Here is a 19,357-nt window from a genome sequence, read left to right on the forward strand (position 1 = left end):
GGACTTAACCTGCAGCAAGATTTAGGCTAGGTAGTAGGATAACTATAAGGATAGTTAACCACTGGAATAAGCTTCCTAGTGGATCTGTGGAATCCCTGTCACTGCATCTGAAGAATGAGATTTTTTTACCCACGAAAGCTTGTGCCCAAATAAATCTGTTAGTCTTTAAGGTGCCACCAGACTCCTTGTTGTGTTTGTGGATACAGACCAACATGGCTACCCCCAATACCTGTCATTGTAGGTTTTTAAGAATAGGTTAGATAAACACCTGTCAGGAATGTTCTAGGTTTATTATGTCCTAGCTCAGAGCAGGGGGTTGGACTATATGACTTGTTAAGGTCCCTTCCAACCCTACATTTCTCTGATTTGATGGCAAATACAAAAATGTCATAGGCTTCTTGACATAGAGGGGTGGATTTTGCTCCCTCTTGTTTGTTTGTATAAAACATGTCTGTGGTAATAATTCACAATTTGAAATGTTAGTTCTTTTAAAATGGGAGGAAAGTTATGCATGCCCAATAACTAGCTCTTAGCTCTAAGATATTTATATGAAGTTGTGTTTCCTGAGAAGTTCACATACCTTGTGTCTGAAGGTTGTCCAAATGGGCTCCCCAAACAAATCTTTCACCAACATCTTTGAAGGCAATAGTGGAGACAATGGTACTTTTCTTGCAGACTTTCAGAGAGTCTTTCCACCAATTAAATGACATGATTTCTGGGGGAACATGCACTGACATATCCAGGTGATGCCTGCTGATATAGACTTTAACCACCCTTTTATGCAAAAAAGATGAAGTCTGGCAATATTGAGTTACGTATATGCAGAAGGCCATGTATCCTAGGAATCTGAGACAAGCCCTCATCAGTGTCTTGGGATGAACTTGCTGTTGGGGTGAATGGGTCCAGTATAGTCTGTCGTTCTTGTGGCAGACAGGTCATTGACATCTTGGAGTCTAAAACTACTCCTTTAAAATCTATTCGATTTAGAGGTTAGTATTAATTTTTCTTTATTTTTAGACCTAAGGAAGCAAAAAGTTAGAGTCCATTGAATGGTTTGTTACTTGTTGATGCAACTTTCCATGAATGACACAGTTTTCCAAGTATGGATAAACCTGGACTTCTTGTTTCCTGAGGTAAACTCTCTCTACCATTAGGCATTCTATGAATATCCCTTGTGCTGTTGATAAGCTGAATGGTAGCACCCTGTCCTGGCAGTGGGAATTATCCACTTACTCCTTTTTGTGGGCAAGGTGAATCTTTATATGGAAATAAGCATCTTGGAAGTGAAGAACTACATACCAGTCATGTGGACCTAGGGCTGGAATCATTCGCAGCCAGAATCCATCCTGAACTTGAGCTTGCCAATAAAGGTGTTTAGCTGTTTCCTGGAAGTTATAAAGCTTGGTTTACGCCTTAGCCTCCCATCACCATGAGGCCCCGCCCCCTCTGTGGCCCTGTCCCCTGCTCCTCCTCTACCCCCACTCAACACCCCACCCTCCTGGCCCCATTGGAGGCCAGAAGTCAAAGCATTGCGCAGCACTGGCTGTTCCCAGGCAGTAAGAGCTGCCCGGCTGGGGGACCTGGCTCCAGGGCTGGCAAAGCCCTGGCAGAGCTCGGAGAGCAGTGACCGCAGGGGGCAGGACCCAGGAGCCCAGGCCAGAGTGGGTCAGTCCGGGCCACTCTGGGGAGCCCTAGACTCTCCACCTGTCCTGGGCAGCATGCCTCAGTGAGCGGGGACATGGGCCAGGGGCTGCTTTCGGACAACCCGTCCCCTGCTGGGGCTTACTTCTCCGCTGCTACTGGAGGAGGAGGATTATAAATTATCCTTAGACTCTGTCCCCAGAAGCTCCTGATTGGTCTTTTCTGCATTGGAGTCATGGCTCTTTGGGGTAGGACAGGGACCTGCTGTGCCAGTCTGAGCCCGGTGCCCTACCAGTGTAAGTGTTGGCTGGCTAGCCACAGACAGGGCATAATTCCCCAGCTGTAGAGCCTGTAATTTTATGTTGGAGTCATGATTCCTGGGGTAGGGTGAGGACCTGACATGCTGGTATGACACTGAGCTCTGTACCCTGCTGGTGTGAGGGTTGCTGGCTGGCAACAGGTAGGGCATAATTCAACCTTTGTAGAGCCTCAGGGCAGGTCTACGCTAGGGGGTTAAGTCGACCTAAGTTCTGCAACTCCAGCTACGTGAATGAAGTAGCTGGAGTCAATGTTGCTTAGGTCAACTTATTGCGGTGTCTACACTGCACTGGGTCGACGGGAGAAACTCTCCTGTTGACTTACCTTACATTTCTCATTCCGGTGGAGTACCTGAATTGACGGGAACGTGATCTGTGGTCAATTTAGCGGGTCGATTTAGACCCACTAAATCGATCCCCGGTGGATTGATCGCTGATCCACAGTAAGTGTTGACATACCCTCAGGGAACATTGCTTAGGTTTAAGCAGGGGGGGGGTTTGCAGGACAGCTCTGTCAGATCTGAATGGAGGCAGAGAAGTCTAGCAGGGAGATGCTGCAACAGTGGATCCAGGTGGTTGAAACCACTACTCTGCCAGATGAGGAGGATTATAAATACCAATGGCAAGAAAATGAACAAAATTAAAGGTTTTTGAACAAAATTGTTGCAAGAAATTGAACCAACTTTTTCCACTATCAGAGGCAGAAAATCTGGTAGACTGAGCTGAAAGGTGACCCTTGTCCTAGAGGCTCCAGCAACAACATTGGATTGCCTCTAAATTCTGCAGGTGGAGAGCATTAGACCACAAGTAATGAATGAAGAGAGAAGCTGTACAACAGAATAAGGCACTGGCCCCCTTTCTTTTTGGAAATCGGAAAGTAATCAGAGTTAAACTCTTACCCTCTGTGTTCATTTAGTATTTCTTACATGGGTCCAAGATTTAGAAGTGATTGCACCTCCCTATGTAACTTACTCTTGTGTGAGAGATCACTGAAAAGGGATAGGAAAGGTGAGGGTATGGGGGCTGGGAAAGGTCTGGAACTTAATGAAATATTTACCTCTACAGCTGCCAGGATGCATGGTCCATAGTGATAATGTTCTAGACCCCACAAAGATGAAATAAATGAATCCCAAATGGAGGAAATATAACAGGAAGATCCAATAGAATTTGTATGCTACTCCTCACCAAATCAAATCTGCTGCATTGATAATGATGATGATGAGGGCAATGAGCAGACTTGCTGTTGGATGCAGATGACTTTCCTCTGTGGAAATTTTGGCACTTTCTAGGGGGTTCAGGTTACCTATGTCAGGTATAAAAAGATTGCCTCTGCAGCAGTTGAGTTTTAAAGTCCTTCTGCTTTGGTGTCTGAGCATATACCCCTAAGGATTTAAATGTAGCATGTGAGTTCTTCAGAAAGAATAAGGCCTCCGTTATTTTAACATTGAAAAGTTTACATTCTTCAAATTGAAGATCCTCAGTTCTTAAGGGATCCCTGCTGACAAACCACAAGGATCTCCTCAGAGCAAGGGAGGCAGCCATGAATTTGGAAGCTATATTTACAGCATCAAGGGCTACTTGGAGGGATTTAATCACCACCAGTTGACCTTTGTCAATCAGTGACTTTAACTCCTTCTTGTTTACAAATTTAGATAAGGAGTCCCAATTCAAATAATCATAGGTTGCCAACAGGACCTGGTAATTGGCAACTCATTTGGAAACTTGATGCAGAATAAGTTTTCCAAACACACTAACTTTTTGTGTCTCTTGCCTTTTAGTGTCCCATTTTGCTTTGTTTCAACCTCTCATTCACATCAGTGACAATTAATGACCCCGTGCTGGTGGTCATAGAAAATTGCTGGGAGCTCTGGGAAGGCACTTAGGAGTGATGGTCTGCTCTCTTTGATGCTGGTGCCAGAGAAGCAGGCACCTGCCAGAGCAATGTAGCTGGCTGTAAAAGCCCTTTGTTGGTCATTGCAAGACATCCTAGCACTGAAGTGTGCAGGATGTCCAGGAGCTTGTGTGGTGTGCTGAATGTCCTGGACTATCTCCGCTGGAATCTCCAATGTGTCATCCATTCTGCTTAACAAGTCCACAAATGTATTGTTTACCTCATCGAGGTCAACCACAGGTGGGGGTATAGGACTGACCTCTGCAAGTTTACTTCGTGGTAAAATTAAAGTGGCTTATCTTCACTGAGTTTTTAATCTTGTGATAGCTCACAGGCTACCTGAAGAGGGAGATACTGGTCTCTCCAGGAGGAATGTTTTCAGATGAGACTCCCTAGATCTTTGTCTTCTCCATAATGTGGCTCTTGCCCAGACACAGTAAACATCTGGTGTGCCCATCACGGAAAGGCATCATCATCTCCATGAAAGCCAATTTTTAAAGCCTGGAGATTCATGTTCAGTCATAATGACTAATCCAGGGGCGCAAACTCAGGCAAACCAAACAATTTTCTTCCTTAAATGGAGAAAGGAAACAATAAAAAAATCTCTAACAACACTAATGACTAAATATTAAGTACTTAATTATTTACATCACAAAGAATAGGGCACACAGTGAGTGGAGATTGGGCATTGCATGACTTGTAGCCCCAGGCAGTGAGAAGGAAGTGACAGGTGGTTGGGGTCATCCTACCCGTTTTGCCCTCCCCTGGAGGTGAGAACACACTCAGGGCACAGGTGTGGCCCCCAACAGACACTGCTGGCCAAAGGAATCTGAACTCAAGTGTATTGGGTATATGTGCACCAACAGTGGAATAGATATGGACAAAAACTGAAAGAAACTATTAATTGTTCTCAAGTTGTTCCAGAATGTAGACCATATGTTCCTAGAAGTGGTTTTATGGAGGACCTCCTCCCATCTCTGAACTCATAACAGCTTTATGGCCACTACAACAGTTACTTATATGGAAAAGAAAATAATTTATTTCTACCTATTTTAATGTTATTGAACAGCTAGAGGAGGAGAAGCCAGCACTATGATCAGCCAGCTCTCTGCAAACTACCATAAAGCCCATGGACAAGAGGTTGCATGTTTTCTGCAAGAGCCTAACAACAAGCAACTAAAAATGAAACTAACTAGCTGAATAAGAGTGGTATGAATTAAATATTGCAGACTGGAAGGAGTGGTCAGCAGTGCTAGAAGTGTGCTGATTTGAAATGGGTTGCAGGCCTCAGAAATACAATTTCTAAAAGGTGAGCCGGGTTGCTGAGAGGTGCACATTTTTAGTACTATGTGGGGAAAACACACTGATTCCACCACTTGCCAACCTCCTTCTGGGGTAGAACAACAAATTAGTGGTGCAAGCAGCAGGCAGTGCTTTCCTTCTCTCCCCTCAGCAATCCAATACCATTGTCACAGGAGGAGAGGGGGAGGAGGAAGCAGAAAGAGCCCAGCAAAGAGCAGCTACACCTCTATCTTGATATAACGCGACCCAATATAACACGAATTCGGATATAATGCGGTAAAGCAGTGCTCTGGGGGGGCGGGGCTGCGCACTCTGGTAGATCAAAGCAAGTTCAATATAACGTGGTTTCACCTATAACGCGGTAAGATTTTTTGGCTCCCGAGGACATCGTTATATTAAAGTAGAGGTGTATGTTCCCTGCTCCCACTCCCCTTCCTTAAGCAACACGATGGTTCCTTTGCTCTTCCCCCTCCCTACAACACCCAACTGGGTGGGAGAAGGTGACCCCACTGCAGCCTCTCTCCCACCATGCTCCAAGACTTGGGAGAAGAAACCCAGGAACTGCAGGTGTAGCATAGGGGCACAACAGATGTGGAGACAGTGGACAGAATTGATTTGATGGTTAGTGTCAGTGGCCAGACAGATATGGGGTGACAAGACTTTTTTAAGACCCATTAAGTGTTGCTGGTCAGGATCCAGAAAAGTCTTAGTGCTTCTTTACTTTTTATCTATATGCTTCTGTGTAGAGGTTAGATACTGCAGGTTTTCTTGGCTTCTATTATAACTCATCATCACTTAGTGAGGGGAGCATTTCTCAGTTTAGGAGGGTCTGAGAAAATTAAAGTTTCAAAATGCTTTCTAAAATCCTTGTTTAAAAGGGCACTGACTTTAGATTAATCATCTAAAATTTACCGAAGCCAAGAAAGTAGAGAAGGTCAAAACAGCTTAAAGTTTAATTTTTTTTTTTTTTAAACTGTTGATACGTTTAACCCACCAATCCAGACTGGTAGGGTTACTCTCTCCCCAGCATAAGCCATCTAGAAAGCAGACTCTTTGTGCTCTCCAGATTTCTCACATCTCTAGCAATCCACTCTAAAAAACACAGAGAGGAAACAGTCAAAATAAGTATCCCTTTTGCTTTATTTTCTGGAGTCATCAATATAAAAGCTAGGGAAAAAAAATACCACAAGTCAGGTTGAAAGTATTTTGGGTGTCATAAGTCCATCAATGACTCCACTTGGCTGTCCTGTCCTGCTCCTCAACTTACCAGGATAGGAAACTAGAACCTGTCAAAAAGCTGTTCCAGTTTCCTATTCCCCTCATCTTGGCAAGGTGCAATAAGAAAACAGCTCTTCAGAATAGCTGACACTCCAGCAAAGAAAAATCATTACAATATCTCTGATTGACTGCAGGTTTGTTTTCAAACTAGTAGGCCCTTAGGATCAAACATTAAGCAATCAAAATAGTTTATGCACATCATCACACTGCCTTTAGATCCATTAATATGTTTGCCCAATCCACTTCCCTTACCAGTCCCCTTAATTTGTTAAAATTGGCCTTTTTAAAATTATAAACCCTAGTCTTTGACTTAATTCTGTTACTCCTTCCATGTAGTTTAAACCGAATTAGCTCATGATCACTGGAGCCCAAATTGTCCCCTACTACCACTTCCTCAACGAGGTCCTCACTACTTACCAGAATCAAATCTAAAATGGCCCCCCCCCTCGTCGGTTCAGCTACCACTTGATGAAGGAATTGATCAGCAAGCACATCTAGGAACATCTGAGCCCTATTATTGCTACTAGCGTTTGTTCCCCAATCTATATCCGGGAAGTTAAAGTCCCCCATAATTACACAGTTTCTATTAGTAATTACTTCTCTAAACACATTAAATAGTTCCTTATCCATATCCTGGGTCGATCCCGGCGGTCTATAGCACACCCCAAGCACTATCCCCGGAGAGGCTCTAGTAGTCCTTTTACCCAGTGTGAGTATTGCCCGGACGGACTCTGTGTTATCTATTCCATCAACTATTATTTCTTTACAGCTTATTTCACTATTGACATACAATGCCACCCCCCCACCTTTACCTTTGTTCCGGTCTTTCCTAAACAGCGCATACCCCTCCATACCTGTGTTCCAGTCGTGACTGCCATTCCACCACGTTTCAGTTATTCCTACGATATCTGGTTTCAATTCTTGGACCAAGAGCTCCAATTCCTCCATTTTATTACCTAGGCTTCTGGCATTGGTGTATAAACACCCTAATGTATGTCATTTAGCCTGTCTCCCATTAGTAGCACTATATGTTGCGGGCCTCTTTGTGTCCGTCCCCCCTGTCCTTCCTATGTCCAATCTCATCTCCCCGGCTATGTCTCCTCTCATTTTACTCACCTTTTCCATACTGGAATCTGGTGTGGAGATTAACTGTGCATCTCCCAACCGTCTCCCCAAACTTCCTAGTTTAAAGCTCTTTTGATAAGATGAGCCAGCCTCCCTCCCAGAAGTCTATTTCCTTCCCTACTCAGGTGAAGCCCATCCCGCGAGAACAGGTGTCTGTCCCCGAAAGCCTCCCAGTGGCCATACATCCCAAAGCCCTCCTTATAGCACCACTCCCTTAGCCAACTATTTATTCTCACAATCCTATCAGCCCTTTGCTGCCCTTCCCTCGGAACAGGCAGAATCCCACTAAAGATAATCTGAGCCTCTATCTCCTTGAGCGTCTTCCCCAGCCTGGCATAATCTCCCTTGATTCTCTCTAACGAGAACTTAGCCGTGTCATTCGTTCCTACATGAAGGATTATCAAGGGGTTCTTACCTGCTCCTTTTAGGATCCTTTTCAACCGCAGGTCCACATCGCGTATCTTTGCGCCCGGTAGACAGCACACCCTTCTGTTCTCCGGGTCTGCCCTGGTCACGGGCCTGTCCAATCTCCTCAGTAAAGAGTCTCCAATTACATACACCTGCCGTCGCCTGACAACAGTGCGATCTAGTAATCTAGTCTCTGATCCCTCTAGTCCTGACCTGTGCCTGTTCCTATCTTCCCTTATGCTCCCCCTTATGCCTTCCTGAATCCTCCCGGGGCCCAGAATTGGTGCTGTCTCCATCAACTCCTCCCCTCTCTCTCTTGGACTAGCTGCTCTTCTCTTCTTCCTCACCCTCCCACCTTCAGTCGCCACCTGCTGCCCCTCCACCTCGCTATCCAAACACTCGAACCTATTCCTGAGTTCTATTCCCCCCTCACTGGCCCTTCTTTTCCTTGGCCTGCTTCTCACAGTCACATGCTTCCACCTCCCTTGTTCTCCCCCTTCCATTCCCCTCTCACCGTCCTCTACCTCTGCCTCTACCTGCACCACAGGGCATTCTCCTTCAGCCCCCCCTTGCCTGTCCTCCATCAGCTGCTCAAACCCCCGCCTAAACTCCACCAGGGTATCTACCTGCATCTCCAGCCCCTTAATCTTTTCCTCCAGTAACACTATCAGGCTACACTTCATACACACATACCTGTGTTCCAGCTCCCCTGCTAGGACCATATACATACCACAGCTTCCACATGCAGCCATCTGCATTCTGTCTGCTGCTGCTGCTTGGCTCATGGCTGCTGCAATCTCTGCCCACAGCACCTGTGGACTCAGAGCGCACACCACACCGCGCCCTCCTGCCTCCCCCCTTACCTCCCCCTGCAAACTCCCTCTCAAACTCCCGTTAGCCGCCCTGTTTGCTGCCTCCGGTGCCGCTGCTCGCAGATCGCTTGAGGTGGGCTACAAGAGGGACCCCCGTGCCTTCCCACTCCCAGGCAGTACTCACCAGGGCTGGGACTACCACCACGGTCTATGAATACTTGGCCGAAGTTAAAATGTATTGCTTTAAACTTGGGTGGATTAGAGGGAGTGATTTCAATATAGCAAGTTTTCCATATGCTTGGAGTATGCACTCACAATAGTACCTTTGTGCATTGTGTCTTTTACAGCTGCAAATGTGGCCTTCACCTCTCCCTCCACATGAGTGGAGAGGCTGAGCCAGATAAGGAGGAGAAGAAAGAGAACGCGGGATGACATGTTTCTAGAGATCATGCAAGCCTCCGGAGCAGCAGACACTGAGCAGAGGGCATGGAGGATCACACTGACAAAATGGGCACAGACACTGAGGACAGGAGAAAAGCTCAGGAGAAGGAGCACAATGCACAGCAGGAGATGATGGTATGCATATCCTTCAGATGCGCTATCTATTGCCCCACTGCAGCAAAACCATTCACTATCTCCAGCACACTGCCCAACTCCAAATTGATTCCTGACTGACCAGTAGCAGTCAGGCATTACAAGATTCCACACGGCGATCGCCACTTGCTTCTCCACTGTCAAGGCAGGTCTCATTTTGGTGTCGCTGCGCAGGAGGGCTGGGACAAGTTCCGCACACAGTTCCAGGAAAGAAGTGACCTTGTGGCGGCAGAACTTTTGGATGCACTGCTTGTCATCCCATACCTGCATAATGATGCGATCCCACCAGTCGGTGCTTGTTTCTCGGGACCAAACGGGCACTCTATCATGTTCAGTTGCTCTGCGACTGCCAACAGCAGGCGGGAATTGTTTTATTCCATGGCTTCCAGCAAGGCTACTTGAAAGGAATTGTCACATTCTGTGTGGCAGCTCCGGAAATACTGCAGGATCAGGCACATTGTGCTCGCAACACTCATCACTTGTATGAGTGATGGCTTGTACACACTACCGCTTAAGTCAATGCAACTTACTTCGCTCAGGGGTGTGAAAAAGCCATCCCCTGTGAGTGAGGCAAGTTACATTGACTTAAAGCAGCGTCTACAGCGTCTACAATTACACAACGGAGAAAACTGCATTATGGGACATTCATGCCATTTTCCTAGTCACCCGTGTGAATGTTTTGCCCCCATGCTACCCAAAACACCCTGCGCTAGATGGCGATGAGTTGCATAGTGGTTAGCTACCCATGGTGCACACTGCTCTGCATTGATGCAAGCACTGCTATTGAGAACACATAACACTGACACAAGGAGCATAGTGTGGACATACACAACCAACTTAATTACTGTGGCAGCTGACATAACTTAGATTGACTTAATTTTGTAGTGTAAACATATCCTTGCTCTTTTCACTTAGTATTTTATTATTGAAAAAGTTTGAGAGTAAAAAAATGTAAATTAAAAGATTTAAAAGCTACTGCTGAGACTATCCAAAGCAGAAACAATAGAATAATGTAAGAACGTACTTTATATAGTTACTGTGAACCTCATCCTGCACCACTAATGTCAATGAAAGCTTTGCTGTTAACTTCATTTGGGGTAGTATCAATCTCTATAGTATCATTTCCCTTCACCCCATAAAGGACAAACCAACAATCTGTTAAAAATAGAATTGTACTCTTTCTGTATAAGCAATTCCCTTCCATGCCCCCAGAAGTTGAAACTAACCTATTTAAAATATTTACAAGTAATTCTTAATTTTTGTGTGTTTTATGTTGCCACTTTCAGTCCTTAAAATCTAGTCTCTACACAGATATGACTAAACTGACAAAATATGACACCTTCATACAAGAATAAAGCTTGTATATGGTAGCAACAATATATTTACGTTAATTACAATATTTCTATTGAGACCATATTTCCAGTTTAAACACATTTTTATTAAGTCACAATCTTAACAATCTTATTGCAAAATACTGTAGATTGGAGACCAAGTGTAGCGAAGTTCAAAGTTTAATTCTTCCATGTCATTTTATATGTTCTTTACGTCTTATTGGTGTCCATAATGGAATCTGGGAAGTACAGGATTTTCTTCAAAGTTATATGAATGGAATGCTGTAAATCAGTCAGCAGGTATGCATTACAACAGTATAGGTTTCCCCTTCTAATTCTATACATAACACCAATAAATACTTGTCACATTATCTTTTGAATTACTAAATACTATTAAGCACTATTCAAATTTAACATTTTGGAGAAGGACAATTAAGATGAATCCAAATATACAGTTATCTGACATAGATCAGCTTTAATGTATTATAAAAAAATGAATGTAGCACAGTACATAACCTACTTTGACCTAAACTTTTAATAATTGTCTGTCACATTTATCAGAGTTTTCGTAAAGAGATTAATCCTCACTGCACTTACCTAGTAGCTCTATATCCTAATAAGGCCCTGTGTCACACCTCTTTAAAAACTTGAACTCAACTGCATGAACAATTCCAGATTTTGTTCTGATCTTTAAAAAAAAATAAAAATTGAAAAATATCTCCAGATTTAGTTTGGAAATATTCATATTAAGTATAATAGAACTATTGTGTAATATTTAGTACATTATAATACAGTACAAGTTTAAAATCTCATTTTCATTACTTTTCATTAACATTGGCAAAATAAGTTTTAAAATATAAATGGTATTACAGAAGATATTGCAGAAGACTAGACTATTCTTTTTATTAGAGATGACAAAGTAAATTTATAAAATACAATTCTTGATTTGACACTTCTTTGTTAAGAAGAAAAATCTACAGCAAGGATGATAATACATTCAGAAAATAAACAGATTCAGCAAGACATGGGGTGTATAAAAGCAATGACATGCAAACAGAAAACACTTGTAAAAAAATCCAAAACACATGGAAATCCACCAGAACCATAACAAATATACTGTACATGAACCAATCTTTAAAAAAGTCCAAGCCTGGTTTTGCTCAATATTAGCTCATGCTGTAGTATGGACAAATTTCTGAAGCCATATCTGATTTAAGCAAATTTAAATTAGTAGAGAAATCAGAAGTTGTTGCATCAGTTATTCTGACCCAGCTTCCTTCTTTTGTACCATGAATTTCTATAGCTATTACGCTAGCTTTGCAAAACTGTCATGCGACTTTGTTATAATGTGTGAATTTTGTGCGTCGACAAGCAATGAAAAGCACCCATAAAAAAAAACCTTGTCACCCCCAGATAAATGGGAGAATAGAATTTTGCAAGGCTGATTGTAGGACACGTGCACACACAAATTCACAAGTTATCACTGATTTGAAGCAAAGTCAGAGGTAGAATTCATGTCAACCTTCATAATTTTCAAAAGTCCTTGAAACAAGTTAATCCTTCTGTTACAAGTTTAGTTTTAAGACTATCCCAGGTATGGTTATTCCTTGAAGCTCACATTTCTGGGTGGGGGGAAGAAGAAGAAATTTTAAAAATATAAACATCTGCTTACAGCATTTTTTTCAATTCAACCAAGGGTAAAATATATAATAACATTACCTTCTTCATAGTTTATTCCTAAATTACTTGAATCAGCCCATGATATCACCCACAGAATTTATTTTAATATACTATTTCATTCTTGACACATGTCGCACAAGCACTGGACAAAAGTACAATGTAAGACAAGGACAAGAAGAAAGTTATTAGGTTAGACTAAGTGGCTTATAAAAAGGGGGAAAATTCCCAGTATACAGTATAAAACAACACAATTGACAGAGCACACTTCCACTGTGGAACGCTGCAAGGAAGGGATAAATAAGAAGTAAAACCGATAAGAGAGAGAGGGTAAAAAGTTCACGGGCAGGTCAGAATGTCAAGAAACAATTATTCATTGGACTCAGAACTGGGATTGGACAAATCTTAAATTTGTGTATGAAATCAGATATTTCAAGAGTATTTGGATTCAAGCAAAGTCCATGGAAAAAGTACAAATATTAAATGGTATCTCTTCTGTTAACTTTGTGCAATTTTGGGATTTTTGGTTCCCCTCTGACAGTTCAGACATGATCTAGTTAGACAAGTCAGCTGTGGTAGCATACATGGTTACTAAATACTTTCTGAAAATAAACAAAGCTCATTCTCACTGTCCTTTGATTTTGACTTTTCACTGAGATGTAACATGTAGCGGTGGGAGAGGTGGGTCACACAAACCTGTAACCAGGTTTGTAACATTGACAGGCCACATCTAAAACAATAATCTTTGTAAAAATGTAGAGACATACGTGAGTGTCCTGCAAATCTCCTGGACAGCAAAAGATTACAGGCTAGCTACAGATTCTGATCTACCACTGATAGACTGTGCCTTATCATGACCTTGAACGTTCAGACCTTGGCAATCAGAAATGAAAGAGTCCCCAAGATGCATCTTGGGAAGCTGGCAGTTTGTGCTTGAACCTTTCAAAAAAATCAAAGTTTTTGCTGCTTAGTAGCCTGGGGCTTGGCATCCTGAGGCCTCTGCTAATGCAGAGGCCCAGCACCTTCCAGGTATCCTTCAAACCAACCTAGAAATAAAGAACAACATCTTGACCTGTCCCTTACCTCTTTTGTGGAAGGTAGAGGGTTGGATAATGGATCCCAAGAAACAGAATCTGACCACACTCCTTTTTGCCTTCACGAGACTGTCCTCTGCCAAAATGCCCATTTAGCAAACCTTCAATCTGCTAAACTGCCTACTGAAAGCCAAAAATCTCAGGCTAATGTATCTATGGGTATCAAGTGCGTTGGAGGATTTTCACACTCAATGCTAGGCCATTTCCAATCCCTTATAGACTGAATTCCATACAATTTTGCTAGGGGCGAGGACTGATAAACTGGTATGACTATTTCCAAAGCTCATAATAGTAGTTACCTATGTATCTATGTTATCTACCTTAGTATAGATTCCTATAACAGTGTATGTGTTATTAATAGGTAGCTCCTAGTATGGGTTGTTGCTCTTCATTCTTAGAGCATCCCAGCGTTAGAGTCGTGATTCAGGGGTGTTGAACTATGAGGCTTGTCCTTGACCATCAATAACGCTACCATCAAGTGCTAATGTAAAAGGTAGAAGTAGTCAGTGGCATTCTTTGGCAGCGTGTGCTTGCATTTATTTAGAGAGAGAGAGAGAGAGAGAGAGAGAGAGAGAGAGACCTATCTCATAGAACTGAAAGGGACCCCCAAAGGTCATCGAGTCCAGCCCCCTGCCATCACTAGCAGGACCAAGTACTGATTTTACCCGAGATCCCTAAGTGGCCCCCTCAAGGATTGAACTCACAACCCTGGGTTTAGCAGGCCAATGCTCAAATCACTGAGCTATCCCTCCCCCAATTTTGCCACCTTACATGTGGCTAGAGTGGTATATGGATGGACTGGATGATATGATTTCTGGCCTGGAGCCCATAGTGGTTTTATGCACGAGTCGGATGACCCTAGCACCTCTCTCTACAAAAATGAGGAAGCATGGCTACTCTGAGGTAGAGAGAAGGAGAGGAAGAATTGAAGGCTATCTTCCTCAGTACCCCTGGATGTCATGACATAAAAAATTCCTCCAGCTTTCAGGGTATCAACCTGACAAGTCATTCTCATCTTTCCATGTAGTAGTTTCAGGTTGATAGATGAGATGATTAGTGTATCAAATGTGGTGTAGCTGTCAACCCTGGTCTTTGTGAGGCCATTAATGCTGAGAATATCAGAGCAAGGTGTGGTGAAGAGTGTGTTTAAGTGAGGTCTACCATGAATGCCATAATCTCAGAGTAGGCTATGTGCTTGGACAATATCTACAGCAGACTAGGCAAGATGCATGGCATACATCACCAAAGCTGAAGCAAGGAAACAAATTTATTAGACTGCACAAATACTCAAGCTCTGGCCAGTACAGGACACTGGATACGTTTACATAGCAACCAGACACCTGCAGCTGGCCCATGCCAGCCAACTTGGGCTCACGGGGCAGTTTCATTGCTGTGTAGACTTCTGGATTCGGGCTGCAGCCTGAGCCCGGAAGTCTACACAGCAATGAAACAACCCTGCAGCCTGAGCCCTGTGACCCTGAGTCAGCTGGCACTGGCCAGCCGTGGGTTTTTCTTAGTTGTGTAGACATACCCAATTATCAGCTCAGTGGCACAGACATGCCCCAGCTCCCATCCCTCCCTCCCCTGCCCTTACTGGTGAAGAGTTTAATGGTTTTAGAATTTTAAAGCTATGGATGTATATCGCAGTCCTGTTCTATAAGCAAAATCCAAGGAGCAGGAATCCGTTGTAATATTTCGCTATTGGAGAATAACTAGCATTTATTATTTTCAGTCAATACTAGTTATTGTGTTTAAAACACTATAAGAGTGTAACTATCATTGGAGCGTTTAAATATTTCATATGCACCAAAACATAAAATGCTGATTTCCTGCCCCCCATTTCAATTTAAATACAGCTGTATTTAATTCTTATGTGAACACTTAATCTTGACAAAAATCATCAAATTACTTACTTTTCTGCTGTTGCTCGATCAGTTGTTCTTACAATTGCACGCTCTGGAGAATGAGAAGGAGATCTCATTGTTGAACTAAGTGGAGATGAGGTACGTACAGAAGATGTGGACAGACCATGTCGACGCATTTCCTGAATTGCACGCTCTCTACCAAGTAGACAATAATTTTGTTAAACACTAATTTGTACACACTTATCTTTATTACCACTATTAGCATTCATATTCTGCCACATCATATTTCTCTGCAGAAATTATTAGATGATAAAAGAAAATGAAAGGTGATAATTTAAATGGATAGCATATATACATTTTAAATAAAAATGTCTCAATTATATTTAAGGGACACAGATCACTTTTTAAAATTAATGGTTAAAAGTAACATTTAAGGGTACAATAAAAGGTTAGAAAAAAATTCTCTATTTTTTCAGTTTGTTTACTTTGTGAATTTGACAACACTGTGTGTAGTCAGTCTTGTTCTTCTGTAAACTCAGTATATATGTTTTTTGTATGGTCTCCCATACCTCAAGAGGTGAGGAAAAACCCCTACTTACCACCTGAGCTGGAACTAACATGGACTGTACCAGGGGAAAGGATTGGGCCCAGACTAGGAACGAGTCTAGTCTGTGAAAGAAGCTTATTGGAACACCTGAGGCTGAGATGTGATCTGTAATCAGTTTCTTAATGTATTAGGCTTAGACTTGCGTGTTGTTGCTTTATTTTACTTGGTAACTTACTTTGTTCTGTCTGTTATTACTTGAAACCACTTACATCCTACTTGTTATACTTAATAAAATCATTTTTGTTTATTAGTAAACCCAGAGTAAGTGATTAATACCTGGGGGAGCAAAGAGCTGTGCATCTCTCGCTATCAATGTTATAGAGGGTGGACAATTTATGAGTTTACCCTGTATAAGCTTTATACAGAGTAAAATGGATTTATTTGGGGTTTGGATCCCATTGAGAACTGGGTGTCTGGGTGCTGAGCAGTTTTTGGTTAAAGTCTGCAGCTTTGGGGGTGTGGACCAGACTCTGGGTCGCAGCAGGCTAGCGTGTCTGGCTCAACAAGGCAGAGTTCTGGAGTCCCAAGCTAGCAGGGAAAAAGGGCTCAGAGGTAATCTTGGCATGTTAGGTGAGAGTCCCAAAGGGGTCTCTGTGACCGAACCCGTCACAGGTGTCTCCCGGGCTTGATCCAGTTGTAAGAATTTTGGCTAATGCATTGTAACTATATTGTTGCTAGGATATAAAATATGAGGGTATATATGCTTGTATTGATATTCTGAATGTAATCAACACCAAGAGGTCTTTGGAATGCTTGTGTGAAAACTGAGTTATAGTAAACCTTAATAAAATTATTAGGAAAACTATTTTCAAACACACAGTATTGCATTAGCAGCTACCTTAATGATAGGAAAGGAGGATCACCCCACTGAAACAAAAACAACACAGGTGCTTACCGTTCAAATCGTTCAGTTGTCAGTTGCCTTTTTAAAACATCATAGTCCGTCTGTAGCTGTGCAACTTTACTTCGAAGTATGGAAACTTCTCTATTATGACTGGTTCTAAAAATAGCATGAGAAGTAACAAAAAATTTTCTTAAACTGTTGCACACTTTCAGCTGGTATCTTAGAGGAATTAGGAAAAACAGAAATGAACAAGGGAAACCAAAAAATGAAATAAGAGGAGTTGTTACTTCAACAACTCAAAATAACAAAGTGAGAATCAGAAGTGATGGGAAGAATTGAATGAATACAATGACAAACTACTGGATAAAGCTAACCTGTAAAAGACAGAAGTGTGAACTTGGAAGTCCTTCAATAAATTCATACTACAGTGCATTATATTCCTTTATAGATAAAAATATACAGTAGAACCTCAGAGTTACAAACGTCTTGGGAATGGAGGTTGTTTGCAACTCTGAACAAAATATTATGGTTGTTCTTTTAAAAGTTTACAACTGAACATTGACTTAATACAGCTTTGAAGCTTTACTATGCAGAAGAAAAATGCTTCTTTCCCTTTTTTTAAGTAGTTTATGTTAGGGCTGTCAAGCGATTAAAAAAATTAATTGCGATTAATCGTGCTGTTAAACAATAGAATACCATTTATTTTAAATATTTTTGGATGTTTTCTACATTTTCAAATATATTAATTTATATTACAACACAAAATACAAAGTGTGCAGTGCTCACTTTATATTTATTTTTATTACAAATATTTGCACTGTAATAAACAAAAAAATTGTATTTTTCAATTCACCTCATACATCCATGGGTCGAGTGCTGTAGCTATCTTTAGAAATCTCACATTGGTACCTTCTTTGCATTTTGTCAAATCTGCAGTGAAAGTGTTCTTAAAATGAACAACATGTGCCGGGTCATCATCTGAGACTGCTATAACAGGAAATATAAGGCAGAATGCGGGTAAAACAGAGCAGGGGACATACAATTCTGCCCCAAGGAGTTCAGTCACAAATTTAATTAATGCTTATTTTTTTAACGAGCGTCATCAGCATGGAACCATGTCCTCTGGAATGGTGGCTGAAGCATGAATGGGCATACAAATGTTTAGCATATCTGGCACGTAAATACCTTGCAATGGCGGCTACAAAAGTGCCATGCAAATGCCTGTTCTCACTTTCTGGTGACATTGCAAATAAGAAGAGGGCAACATTATCTCCCTTAAATGTAAACAAACTTGTTTGTCTTAGTGATTGGCTGAACAAGAAATAGGGCTGAGTAGACTTGTAGGCTCTAAAGTTTTACATTGTTTTGTTTTTGAATGCACTCACGTAGCAAAACAAACAAAAAAATCTACATTTGTAAGCTGCACTTTCACGACAAAGAGACTGCACTACAGTACTTGTATGAGGTGAACTGAAAAATACTATTTCTTTTGTTTATAATTTTTACAGTGAAAATATTTGTAGGCAAAAATAATATATACTTCGATTTCAATTATAACACAGAATTCAATATACATGAAAATGTAAAAAAAAACCAAAATAATTAATACATTTCAATTGGTATTCTTTATTTAACAGTGCAATTAAAACTGCGATTAATAGGGATTAATTTTTTAAATCACGATTAATTTTTTTGAGTTACTCGCTTGAGTTCACTTGATTGACAGACCTAGTATTTTTCCCTAACTTCATTTCCTGAAACAGATAAACCTGATCTGATTGAGAAAGTTTCTTTCCTGTAGCTGAAATCCTACTCATAATAGTAACTGGGAGGATGGAAGCCCACGTCAAGAGTCCTTAAGAGTTTTGGACTCTTATGGAAGGTTTGAACACACAAACTCTTCTAACAGGTGCACACATACAAACAATGATGCTCTCAGAAAGAATCTTTTGACCAAGTGTGGAGGGTTTGATTATGTAAATAAGTGTTTTCATACAGTTCAAAAGATTTTTCACAATCAAAATACAAATAAAATAAAAAATTTACAACTCAAAATATTGGAAGAAATGTAATTGTCTGTTTTAGAACTTACAGTTTGCTCTCTGCAAGAGTTAGCTTGTCTTTAAGTAACTGAATTTCTGAATCTTTCTCATGGGATGTTAAATGATTCTGAAACTCTTTGTCTCTGCTAGTAGTGAGCAGCGTTTCAAGATTCTGAATAGTAAGTCGTTCGCTGGACAATTGCTTTTTTAACAGCTCTGCTTCTGACTTTATATCTTCTAATTCAGCCAGAACCTAGGGTATAAAACAATTACTACAGTAAATTTGTTACTAGCCTGATATTTAACGCTCACTATTTATGTAGTATTTTACAAACAGATACGTGTGTGTACAGTTTTCACATTCTCTGAAAAATACTAATTTACAGTTTATAAAAGATTTTTTTTAAACAGACAAGAAATTATGTTAAAATGGAGTTACATTAAAATTGATATGTATTTTTAATTGTAAGGGTTTAGAAAAAACACATTATAGGAATGTTTTAATAATCCCTAAAATAAGCCTTATAAA

General features: G+C 41.3%; 1 protein-coding gene across 7 annotated transcripts in view; it reads right to left on the bottom strand.

Moving 5' to 3' along the window:
* Nucleotides 1-10,784: 10,784 nt before the first annotated feature.
* Nucleotides 10,785-19,357, bottom strand: part of CEP135 (centrosomal protein 135) — a 97,514-nt gene continuing 88,941 nt past the window's right edge. For 6 of the 7 annotated variants that reach the window (XR_006172558.2, XM_008163839.3, XM_008163854.4 and 3 more), the window contains 4 exons: nucleotides 18,879-19,081; nucleotides 16,838-16,942; nucleotides 15,384-15,530; nucleotides 10,785-12,321 (listed from right to left, as the gene is read on the bottom strand). Coding sequence is in view for 5 of the 7 variants with exons in the window: in XM_008163839.3 (XP_008162061.2) it covers nucleotides 12,300-12,321; nucleotides 15,384-15,530; nucleotides 16,838-16,942; nucleotides 18,879-19,081 (477 nt within the window). In the remaining 2 variants the exon portion in view is untranslated. Of the gene's footprint in view, nucleotides 12,322-15,383; nucleotides 15,531-16,837; nucleotides 16,943-17,639; nucleotides 17,774-18,878; nucleotides 19,082-19,357 lie in introns of all 7 variants that reach the window. The other variant, XR_010601469.1, reaches the window with a different exon arrangement.

Source organism: Chrysemys picta, chromosome 5 (genome assembly GCF_011386835.1).
Source record: "Chrysemys picta bellii isolate R12L10 chromosome 5, ASM1138683v2, whole genome shotgun sequence".
Lineage (NCBI taxonomy): Eukaryota > Metazoa > Chordata > Testudines > Emydidae > Chrysemys > Chrysemys picta.